This window comes from Phascolarctos cinereus, unplaced genomic scaffold (genome assembly GCF_003287225.1).
Source record: "Phascolarctos cinereus isolate Bilbo 61053 unplaced genomic scaffold, phaCin_HiC Scaffold_1;HRSCAF=81, whole genome shotgun sequence".
Classification (NCBI taxonomy): Eukaryota; Metazoa; Chordata; class Mammalia; order Diprotodontia; family Phascolarctidae; genus Phascolarctos; species Phascolarctos cinereus.
The window spans coordinates 9629757-9641849 of NW_027555514.1; the positions used below are offsets into that span (position 1 = coordinate 9629757).

At 48.5% G+C, this 12093-nt stretch overlaps 2 protein-coding genes across 2 annotated transcripts in view; one reads left to right on the top strand and one right to left on the bottom strand.

The window, feature by feature from the left end:
• Window positions 1-482: 482 nt before the first annotated feature.
• On the bottom strand, window positions 483-8098 carry LOC110217577 (uncharacterized). The gene is made up of 3 exons (XM_078150713.1): window positions 2370-8098; window positions 1966-2100; window positions 483-858 (listed from the first exon to the last, which is right to left on the bottom strand). Exon 1 carries the CDS (start codon window positions 7819-7821, stop codon window positions 7384-7386), a length of 438 nt encoding a protein of 145 aa, XP_078006839.1. The 5' UTR covers window positions 7822-8098; the 3' UTR covers window positions 483-858; window positions 1966-2100; window positions 2370-7383.
• A 249-nt stretch (window positions 8099-8347) lies between these two features.
• AHR (aryl hydrocarbon receptor) overlaps window positions 8348-12093 on the top strand; it is a 66810-nt gene continuing 63064 nt past the window's right edge. Inside the window, exon 1 of the mRNA XM_021000004.2 lies at window positions 8348-8529. Coding sequence (XP_020855663.1) covers window positions 8462-8529 — 68 coding nt within the window. The 5' untranslated portion in view covers window positions 8348-8461. The remainder of the gene's footprint in view (window positions 8530-12093) is intronic.

Below are 12093 nucleotides of genomic sequence, written 5' to 3' on the forward strand. Positions count from 1 at the left end.
CAGGGTCATACAGCTAGGCTGGATTTGAACTCAGGTCTTCCTGATACCAGTCCTGGCTCTCATCAGGAAGACCCAAGTTCAAATCTTAGTCCAAATATTTACTGACTGTGTGAGCCAGGGCAAGTCTCTTAAACTCTGTTTTCAGTCTCCTTATCTGTAAAATGGGGATAATAATAGCAACTACTTCCCAAGGCTGTTGTGAGACTCAAATGGATAATGGAAAATGTAAAGTGCTTTGTAAACCTGAAAGCCCTAAAGGAATGCTATCATCATCATCATCATCATCATCATCATCATTTTATGGATGAAGAAACCAAGATCAGGATGTTTCATGACATTATGAAGGATACACAAGGGGCAGACGCAGAATTCAAACCCTGTTTCTTCACTTCAGCTGCAGAGCTCTCTATGCTGTATTTTTTGTTCTCCATCCCTCAAATACATAAAGAAAGAAAGAAATAAAACGATCCAGCTTTGTTGTGGTTAAATATTTCATTATAGCAATCAGAGACTTAAAAGGAGGATTATGCAAAGTTTCGATGCAAAATGTGAAAACAGAGTGTTTTGTTTTGGTTTTCAGCCTTCAGGCTAGAGTGTGAAATGTCTGCTAAGAAGAGAAGAGGCTGGTCATGGACAGCAGGCATTGGACCATCAGTGGACAGCCAGCACTCCACTGCTATCCTCCCTATGTCAGGGAAGATGAGGAAGGATGTCAGCACATTGGATGGACCTCCTTTGTGAAATGTTGGGGAGGACACAGAAAAGAGTCAGGCAGTGTGATCAGTCAGCTTCATCAGTGGAGGAGACATGCAAATCTGTCCACTTGAGTCTATCTGAAGTTTCTCAAAATGAGGTTTCCTAAGAAATAAAGAACAATTATTTTAATGAGTATTTAATAATTCCCCTCCACTAAGTTCTATTAGATTCTATAAATCAATATACTAAGTGTTAGTGCATCAAAAAAAAAAATATAAAGTGCTCTTGCTACAAGTGGCTACTTGTTGAGATTCTGAGCCTGGTTGAGGATTCTCCAGATTTCTGTACAGACTTAAAACAGGTTAGATTTTCATGTTCTTGGTGTAGTCAGTCAGCCAGTCAGTAAACTTTTAATAAATCCCTACTATGTACCAGGCACCAAGGACATGCTAGGGAGGCAAAAAGAGCCCAAAAGACAGTCCCTGCCCTTGAGGGGTTTCCAATTAGTTGAGTGGTGGACCTACCCACAGAATCAGAGGACTTTTAAAATCTCTTTCCCCAAAAAAATAAAAATTAAAAATGTAAAAAAATCCCTTTCCCATTCAGAAGCTTTTAACGTCCCCTCTCTTACCTTTGTAGTTGTTTCTATAAATATAGCTTAACTTCTAAAGCCCTGCCTGATCCACATTAATTCTAATGCCTTCCCTTGAGATATCTCTAGTTGATTCTACATATACCTTGTTTGAACACAGTTGTTTGCATGTTGCCTCTCCCTTTAGATTCTGAGCTCTAGGAGGGCAGGGACTGGCTTTGGCCTTTCTTTATATCCCCAGTGCCAAGCACATAGTAGGCGTTTGACTAGTTTATCTCCACCTTGCTTGTGTGGGTGCACAAAGGGAAATAAAGCAATTTTAGGGGTACTTCAGTCCACAATACACTTGAGGTAAAACAGGACAGATTTGGGGGGGTCTGCACTACCTGATTGGACTTTTCTACTTTAGTATTTCAAAGAGGTACAACTTCACCCCTGTGGACACCCCATTCACCCGTGCAGATCTTCACCCCTCCACTTCATGGATAGTCTTTGCACCTTCCTTGACAATGAACCTCTCCACATGAATCTAGGCTGATTCTTGGACAACAGACATGTTGTCCCCACCACTGCGGTGGGTAGGGGGTCTACTCTAAGCTACTCTAAGCCTTCCCAGCTTGGTAGGACCATGACAGAGCACAGACGCTGAACAAATGCTTTTGGATCGAGTGACTGACCTGCCAGAGAATCCAGAAACGCCCGGCCGCATCGCCTCTTCACTGCCCAGTTCTACTCTTCGTGCTCCAGGCAATCCTTGCAATGCAGCTAGAGTCAGTAAAGGGTAGTCTTTGATATCACCTCATCTGCTAACGCTAAATAAAGCAATAAAGTTACCAAGTGCCCCTGGGACCAAAGAACAGCCAAGTGCCAAGCGCTCCCCCCTGCCACACCACCTCCTGACTCCACCCAACCCGTGGGGGCCTGGATCCACCAAGGCTGTGCCCTCTGGCCAGTCAATCAGCATGGATTAAGCACCTACTATGTGCCAGGCACCATGCCAAGCTCTGGAGAGACAAAGAAAAGCCAAAGACAGTCTGTTGCCGTGAAGAGCTCCAAATCTCATCTCCATCCCGAGCCTTACCATTGGCTCTGCTGCGGCACCCAAAGTTCTCGTGGGGTGTTCTCTCTGCTCTGCAGTCGGACCTTCCCGGTGTGGCATCTATTCCAATTGGAATGGGAGCCCCTGAGAAGAGGGATGGCCTCACGTTTCTAGTTCTGTCCCCTGAACTTAGCAGAATGCTTTGCATGTAGTAAGGGATCGATAAATGCATTCATTCATTCATCCATTCATTCATTCATGTATTCATTTGTCAGCTTAATGGAGACATAATCATCATTTCACAACCCCACTTATATTTGGTCCATTTCACACCCATAGGCAACACCCATACCCACATTCAGCTCCCTTGACATGTTTCCACAGCTCAAGAAGAAGAAGAAAGAATGTTGATGGATCAATATAAATCGATCGTTACCCTTGTGCGGGTAAGAAGGGGGAAATGAATACCAACCTTGAAAATGCCACCAATATCAGTAGGCTATTAGCTCAACAGCATCATAGGAAGCTAAGTGGTATAGTGGCTAGAGCCCTGGACTTGGAATCGGGAAGAGCTGAGTTCAAATAACACTTTAGACACTTATTATTGATACAGCCCTAGAAAATAATAACAGCTAGCACTTACATAGCATTTACTATGTGGCAGGTGCTTTAAAAATATGATTTCATTTCGTCCTCTCAACAACCCTGGGAGGTAGGTGCTATTGTTAGCCCCATTTTACAGATGAGAAAACAGAGGTTTAGTGACTAGACGGTTAGTCAATGTCTAAAATTAGATTTGAACTCAGCTCTTCCTGACTCCAGGCCAGGCACCGTATCCACTGTGCAATTTCATTTAACTAAGTTTGACATGGAACTGCTGTAAGGATGCAATGAGGTAACAATTATAAAGTGCTTCGCAAACTTTAAAGTGCCAAGTCAATGTTGTCTCGATTATTTTCACAATAAGGGGCAGCTAGGTTGCACAGTGGATACAGCGTCAGCTCTGGAGTCAGGAGGACCTGAGTTCAAATCTGGCCTCAGACACATAACATTTACTAGCTGTGTGACCCTGGACAAGTCATTTAACCCCATTGCCCAGCCAAAAAAAAAAAAAAGTAAGGGATTATTTTCACAATAGCAGGATGTCACAGTCTACCTGGAAGTGATAGAAGAGACTTAAGCTCAGTGATGCTCCAATCACTGTGACCCTCACTCACAATTTAGAATCCCATCAAATAAGTCTTAAGAGCACTGATGTCCTACAGTTTCTGGTAACAAAATATTCTAATCTGGAAATTGGTGATCTTGACAGTGTATATTAATGAACCACAGACAGGCTGGGCTTCAGATGTCTTGTCCAAAGCCCCCTTCAGGCTACCCTGGATTTGGGACTCCCACCACATGGGTCCAGAGCTTCCTTCCAACTCTCACATTCTCTGCTTCTGTGACTCTACCTGGGCAGGACAGAAGCGTATTCACCACATCCCCAGTCACACCAAAGGATCCCTCAGGCCCCAGCTCTTAGCCTACGCCACCCCTCCCTTTCTCCCTTCCCACTCCCAGGTTACCATGGGCTGGTCCCCACCATCACCGCGCCATGTTCCACTCTACTGTCATGCTATCTAAGTTAAAACGCAAGTGGCCCGGGCTGGTCAGCCATCTTCCTGCCACTGAAGGAGCAGGCGACAGTCTATGAGCAACATATGAAGTCAAAGGGCCTAAGTTTGAGTCTGCTGTGACTTCAGCAAAGCACTTTACCTCTAAGAGGGTATTTCCTCAATTGTAACATGGGGCCAAAACTTAGGCATCATCAACCTTCAGAGGTATATGTGGGTCTGTAGGTGAGGGTCAAAGGAGACGATGGGAGGTTATTTGAAGGGTGGGAGGGAAGAGAATTCAAACCTGTGATTTCATTAGTGTAGGAACTCCCAGTGTGGAAACACCTTCTGCTACTGCAGAGCAACCTCTGCTCCGTAGCCTGGAGTGAGAGCTACTCCAGGCCACCTGGGACGCTGAGAGTTTAAGTATCTCCTCCAGCTTCAGTGAGCCCGGGATGGTCAGACACTGGACTCCAATCCAGTCCTTCCTGACCCTGGGCCCGGCTCTCCAAGCCTGCAGCACCACGAGGGAGAATGCAGCGATCCAAAGGCACAAAGCAATTCCCCTATGCCGGCAGCCATGGCTGTTTATTTCTCCTCTTGCTGGTGATCTCCCCCTAGAAGCTGTTCTAACCCTTTTCTTCACTCCTCAAACACCTATGGCCACCCATCCTTGGCAGATGGTGGCAGCAGACTAGAAGTCCCTTGACTAGAATGTGGGCTCCTGGAGGGCAGAGATTTGTCTTCCTTCAGCTCTTGGTACAGTGCTTGGCCTCTATTGAATGTTTAAAAATAAACATGTAATAAATGTGTATCCATTCATTCTGTCTCTCCTGGCATCTTCAAGTTTTCCTTTTCCCTTGAATCCTTCCCCTGAAGGCCTCCGTATTTCTTTCTTTCTTTTTTTAAAATAAGTTTTTACTGATCTCTTTGGTTTTTTTTTCTTTATATCACCATCATTTCTCCCAATACCCTTGCCCCTCTCAAAGAGCTATTCCACATAGCAAATAGAATTTAAGATTTATTTTGGTTTTTATTCATTTTTTGCAAATGGCAATTTTTAAATGCTAAAAAAAAGAAAAAAGAAAAAGCAGAAAAAATCTGCATCATTGATCAATAAATTGAAAAACTCTGGAAACAAATGCAACGTCCAACACTTTGGACCTCCCATCTCCCACCTGGTTACCTTCTTATATTTCTTCCTTCAAACCATGTTTGCTCTTTATAATGGTGAAAATTTGACTTCTGATTTTTAATGTGCTTGTTCTTTGCATTTACGTTGTTGTAATCGACCTATTATTTCTTCACTCTGCTTAATTCATTTTGCTGATATCAGTTCATGTAGATCTGTTTGTGCTTCTCTATATTCCTCATATTTGTTATTTCTTACAGCACAGTCACCTTCCATTACATTCATGTTCCACAATTTGTTTAGCCATTCTCCAATCAAAGAGTATTTACACGTTTCCAACTCTTTATCACACACAAAAAAGTGTTGCTACAAATATTTTGGTGTCTCTGGGGACTTTCTTCTTATCAGCTACATTCTTTTCTTATAAAAAACAACCAACTAATCAGAAAACCTAAACCAAAAAAAAAAAACCCAACTATGTTGGCTCTCGAAGCTACTGCCTTCTGTTTCTGTCATCACCAAAGTTTCCATAGGATTAATCTCCATTTGATAATTTCACTTTTGCATCACCCACTCACACGCTTAGCTTCTTTTAAATCTAGCTACCATGACCACTCTCCTGAAACTTCCCCTGAAGGCTACAAAATGAACGGACTCCTGTACTGCCAGAGGCAGAACCATCAGAGGCCCATCCATAGTAACCAATTTCCCTTCCCATCCACTTGACCAGTGGTTCGCCAGTCTTCAGGTGAGGATTACTCCCAGAGAAAGCCCCTGTGACTTTGGACAGCTCCATCAGGAAAGCGGTCCTTATGCCAAGGTGCGCCTTTTAGTGACTTTCACCCTTTGCCCTCAGTTCTATTATTTGGGGCCACACAGAACAAGTCTAGTGCTGTGTGTCTTATATGCCAGGTACTGTGCAAAGGACTTGAGACACAAAGAAAGGAAAAAGATAGGCCTGGCTTTCAGGAGCTCACAGTCTAATAGGGGGACAACACGCAAACCTCCATGTGCAAACTGCAGACAGCACGAGTGCTTCCCCTGTGAAATTCTTCACAATGGATATCAGATGCCCAAAGCTCTCCCTTATCTGGGCTTAAGACTTCTTTTCAGATGGCATGTTCTTGAGATGGCATGGTTGAGTGGCAAGAGGGCTGAATTTGGAACTCGAGGATCTGAGACTAGCTGTGTGACCTTGGGCAAGTCACTTAGTCCAATGGGGTCTCAGTTTTCTCATCTGTAAAATGAGTGCATTAGACTAGACAACCTCTAAGTTTTCTTCACTATTCTGGTGCCCTCTGTAGGATGCTCTCCATCTCATTAAGGTCTTTTCTAAAATGCAGTTTGCAGTGATAGCTTTCTGTCAGCCTCCATCAGTCCTAAGCCTTTTTGAAGCTGATAACATGGCTGGCTTATCCGCCCCAGTACCAACCCTCTGTTCCCCCCACCCCCACCCCAGCTCATCTTGGCTTTGCTCAGTGACTTTCTGTCATCTCTCTGATGGGCCCAGTTCTGTCTCCTCTGCAGGTTCTTCCTTCCCACATGCCCTAAATGTGGGTTTCCCCTAAGGCTCTGTTCCTAGAACTTTTCTCTACATTTGTTGCCCACAACCACACCATTCAATGACACCTCTGTAGCAGTAATGGCCCCATCTACATAGCTGACAAGCCTGTGTCTCCAGTCTCAACCTCCACATCTCTATGCCTCGCCTTGGTCAGTTTCACAGCAACGAGATAGGGGAAATCTGGCCAGAGAGCAGTTCTTCTGAAAGAGACTGCAAGCTGCACGTGAATTAACAATGGGATACGGGCTTCCGCTGTTTGTTCCTTTGTTTTTAAAGAAAAATGCAATCTTATGGCCTCCTAGAATAAGGAGGTGATTGCTGTGGGCAGATGACAGCGGGATCCTGAGTGGCACATTTTAGGACGGGCTGGGGGCTTGTAGGCGATAGAATGAATGCCTTTATTAAAATCCTCTCTACCGCACACCTGCCAAGTCAGCAAGACCGTTACTCTAGCAGGGTCTAAGGGGAATTTGCCACCTCTGCAGGCAGGGTTTTTTTTTTTCCCACTTCTGAAAGAAGTAAATTGAAAATTTTAGGACTTAGACCTTAATGATCAGATTCACAAATCAAACCTGCAGATAGCACCGAATAGAGGAGGAGAATGAGGCGGAGAGGGAGAAGATAGACTCCCAAGGTCATGGGAGAACTGGAAGACAATGGCAGATCCCACGCTAGAACCTGGGCCCAAGAGCAGAGCTCCCCTCCTTCCTCGAGGTCCGGGAATCCCTGGTGCCCTTGTAGACCCCGCCTTCGAGCCACCTCTCAGGTGCTGCCCTCTCCGGATGCTCCCCATCTCAGCTGTAGGGAACGCAAGCTCCAGAAAACAAGCTTGGACTGTCTCCCCAGTGGGGGTGCGGGCAACGCGGGGCTGCGGGACTGGAGGGGACACGGGTGTCCCCGGGTCGGAGGGGATGCGGGCACCGCCGGTATGCGGGGCTGGACGGGCGCCGCGGGGAGCCTGGACACCTGGACCCAGCCCCGCCCTTCGGCACCTGGGGGCTGCGTGGGGGGGCCCTCCAACTGCCACGAGCGGACAGCCTGCCATGTAGACCGACTGCCCCGCACCCAGGTAATCGGGGCGCCCTCCCAGAGTGGAAGCGACTTGCGAGCAGGGGCTGTCGGCCCCCAGGACTTTGCGCGCACTGAGCTCAGCCTACACGGCTTCGTTTTACGGAGGCGGAAATTGAGGCTCGGGGCCATCGGCCCTACAGGAAGTGGATAAAGCGCAGTGCGAGTCCATGTCCCGGGGGGCTTCGGCACACGGCGCCGCGCTGCCTCCCAGCAGCATCCAAGGCAGGGACGGCAGCATCCTTTGATGCTGGGTCTGGCGGGTCCTGGACCACAGCCTCGCTCCCGACCTTACCAAGATGGCGCCGGAAGAGGGACAGCACGGCAGCCGCGGTGACGCAGAAGGAGGGGCGGAGCCCGGGGGCGGGGTCTTGGAGGGCGGGGCGCGAGGGGGCGGGGCCGGAGGGCGCGGCTGTCAGGCTGCCCGGAGGTGGTCGGGCGGGGACGCTGCGCTCGGGGTGACTTGGCGGCGGCGGCAGCAGGAGCAGCTTTGGTGGCGGCGGCGGCCCCGAGATCGCGGGCGGGCGTCAGGAGCCGGGGAAGCCCCTGAGGCGGCGGACGTGCGCGGGCCCTTGCCCCCCACCCCTACCCGCCGTGGAGCGGGGCTCCCGGGGGTTGCCGGCCGAGGAGCGGAGCCTGTGCGCCTGCGCCCCGCCGCCCGTCTCCCTCCCCCCCCGCTGCGCGCGCCCGCCGCCTCACCTGCGGCCGCGCTCCCGCCACCTGCGGCCGTCCGGAGTCCGCGCGCAGCCCGCACCCCGCGGGGCCCGCCGCCATGAGCAGCGCGGGCGGCGCCCACATCACCTACGCCAGCCGCAAGCGGAGGAAGCCGGTGCAGAAAACGTAAGCGCCCCTGCCCACCCGGCGCCGCGTGGACGCGGGCTCTGCGCCCCCGAGGTCGGGGCTGCTGTGCTTGCCGCCCCCTGCTAGGACGCGCCCAGCCCAGCGAGCCCCGGCTGCGCGCCCTCGGCCTCAGTTTCCTGCCCTGTAAAGCGAAGGAGCCTGGGCGTCCCGGTGCCTCCGGGCCGGCGGGGCTTGGCGAGGGTCGGAGGCCGGAGAGCGGTGCCTCCAGTGGCCCAGGACCCCCCCCCGCCTCCCCCGCCGGCCGGCCCCTCGGAGGCTCGTGCCCCGCACGCTCACGCACACACACTTACACACACTCACACTTACACATTCACTCGTGCTTACACACTCTCACACTTACGCACTCACACATACGCGCAAACACACTTGCGCACGGTTACACACTCGCGCGCCCACTCTGGGCGCTCATGCTGTCCCCTCGCCCAGGAATTGAAGGGCAGCGGCGGCGGCCCGCTGCTCCCCTCGGCTCCCGGCCGGGGTCAGCCCCTGGTCCGTGACCGCTCGGCCGGGCCACGCGGGCTCCGAGCTCCGGCGGCCTTCGCGGAGTTTCTCGGGGCTTGAGAGGCCGAGCCGGGGCCGGAGCCCAGAGCTGGCCAGCCGGCCCGCGGGTCGCTCCCTTTAGCGTCCGCTCTCTGCTCCGGCCCCTGGGCGCTCGTGCGTGGGTGGGTGGGTGTCCCTCGTGGACCTGGGTGCAGGAGCTCCCTCCGCCTCCCTGTAGTGCCTCGGCACCGAAATAAAGGCCAGAAAAGAGGCTCGCTATTGTAGCTGTTTGACCTTTTTATAGAAAGCTGTGTCTAGGCTAGCGTCCCCTGCCCCTTTTAATAGAAGTCCTCTTTCTCGCAGTGAAATCCCCAAACTTTGAACGTAGTCGTGTGCGTGCGCGTTCTTTTCCTGAACTTGAGAATTTCCCGGGAGCTATCTGTTCAGAGTACAAAGTAACACACGTCTTTGCGTGTGATTTGTGAAAATAGCGACTTTAGAGTTGTGAGGAATTCTCAGAAGGGACGTTCTGCCCCAGTGCAGATCGCTACCTCGTTGTAATTTGTAGGCTCGGAAGAGTGTGCTGCGTCGCTGTGAAGCTGTGATTTGCCGGTGGGATCTCAGCTCCTGTTTACGAGAGAGTGACTTGACAGTCTGTCTTCCTGAGTTCAAGCGTGGCCCTCTCTCCACGACCGCACTTTGGGGGTTCAAGTATACAGATGTGTGGAAGTTTTTAAAACATAAGCCTCTCTTGCATCTAAAATTCATTCTTGGAGTTAACTGTATTCCTATATTTTCATTTGTCATTATTAATATATTTAGTTCACCTACATTTTGAAGTATTGATAGGCAGGATTGCAGTGGATTTCGCAACTGCATTTTGTAAAATTGGAAGTGTTCCTCATGCATAAACATTCAAAATAGTTTGAAGTAGCTAGAATGAATTAACTTTAAAAAAGTTTCTTTACATGTGAAATAGCTCATTTAAGTTTTAAAGTTTTCATCTTTGGTCTCGGTGATCTTACTTCTTTAGAGTTAACTCTGAAAAACCTAAATTGACGTTAACATATGAACTCCATAGTTGTACCATAAATAGACACTAATTAAAATAGCATGTACCAACTTTGACAGCAGCATCTTTAGACAGTGTGCATTACATGGGGTTTTAGCTGAGTCTCGGATTTTCTGCCTGCATTGGGAGTATTGTGAGTGGGTGACTTGTAGAGTAGCTGCATTGATAACTCAGACAAAACCAAACACTCTACATCTTATAAGATACTTTGTATTTAAAAATATATTTCTGGAGTTTAGGTTTTGCTTAGGACACTTAAATTATTGGTATGTGCACAATCCCTGTTCGTATGCTTATTAATAGAGTAGATGGAAAGTGTGGAAGTATTCTAGATTCCATAGATCCTTTGGTTATTTTTCTATGTGTCGGATCACAGGATTATGCTGCTAAAGTAATCTTTAATAAGATACTGGTTCTTTTAGGCAGATTTTTAACAATATATAATTCCTCGTGTTTTTCATTGAATTCTGTAAGATGACTAGATCATGCAGTCGTCTTAGACAGAGTGATATTTTAGTATTTTCTTTGTTCTCCCATCTGAGAAGCAAAGTTAGTTCTGAAGTTATAAGAAACTTCTGTTTAATCCTGAAAGAAAAGAATACGTATTGAAAATTCTGTCATCTTTGTGCAGTATAGATCATGTTCTTTATTTCACATCCCAGATAGGACAAGTGAGAGGATATGAAGAGGAATGAATTAGGACTTTTTGCCCATTTCACTTCTCCTTTTCTTCAACTTCTTTGTTGTCACTAAAGAATGGTTTGCTGCAGTCATCCATTCTCTACTAACATAAATACCATTACATGTTATCCACTCGGGCAATGGGAAGAATAGGGCCCTGGGATGCAGGAGACCCGTTGGCTGCAGGAATGGGGTGTGGGTGCTGGGGATGCTCTAAGAAAAGCCACCAGTCAAAGTCAGTATTCTTCAGTGTCCAGTTCACATTTTGAGGGAGGTGGGAGGTGGCGGGGAGGGAAGGTAATTATCATTTCATTGACTTTATACTCATTTTAAAGATGAATATAAATCATCAGATAATTAAAAACTGAGGAAGATGAAGCTTACCCTGCACTAGAATTCTTGGGGGAAATCCTAAAGCTTGGCCCAAGAACTCTCTGGTCAGTTGAGTTTCAGTGTGTTAAGCACTTAAGCCTTGAACTCAGAAATCTTTTCCCCGAGTCTTTCTTTCTCAGGGTACCAGAGTTTTGCGGTTGGTGGACGGGTGGATCCCTCTAGTCTAGTAGGACCTTACATCAAACTCCGCTGAGAGCAAGTTTGGGAACTCTTTTTTTTTTTTTGGTAGAAGTTTAATGACTTTGAATATACGGCACTTCTCATTTTAATATACTTGTAGTGAAAACGTTTTGACACCTTGCTTTTGGCTGCCTTTTTAATAGAAAAAAAATAGAAATTTTCATTAAAAGTGTGGACTCAGCCTGGGACCTTCCCGGCCGTCTTGGCGTAGTGGAAAAGGCCCTGGATTTGGAATCGGTGAGGTGGGGGTTGAATTCTGGCCCTGCCCCTGCTTGATGCAGAGTAGAGGTGATCCCTGCTCTCCCAGGACCCTCTACCTCAGCTCCTGATCCCCTGACATGTGCCGTCTGCTGCAGGCACTGCACGGTTTCAGCTCCCCCCAGTGGCCGGCAAAGCACTTGTGGCAATAGAAGCCGCGTCCCGAGCCTCTGTCTGGCTGCCAGTGTTCGTTGGTTTCTTGGCGATCGGAGCCGGGGAATCCTAGAGTCTCGCTCAGGGCAGAGAGACCCTGAAGAATTGGGTGCATCCCTTACCTTCAGGGTGAGTCCCTGCCTGAGCCATCGGGGCCACATCAGAATCTATTCTTAGAGCGGGCCAGAGGAGTTTCTACTATAGCCTCCCTTGACAACCCATTCCAGTGTTTAATAACAACGTTTCTGCTCCCTAGTAGAAAAAACATCCTTTTATGTAGCCAGCCCCACCCGTTTGTGTACAAACCCCTTTTCTCTTTATTAGTG

Bases quoted from the DNA above. Each gene is read 5' to 3' on its own strand.
- LOC110217577 (XM_078150713.1), bottom strand. From the start codon at position 7,821: ATGGCCCCGAGCCTCAATTTCCGCCTCCGTAAAACGAAGCCGTGTAGG.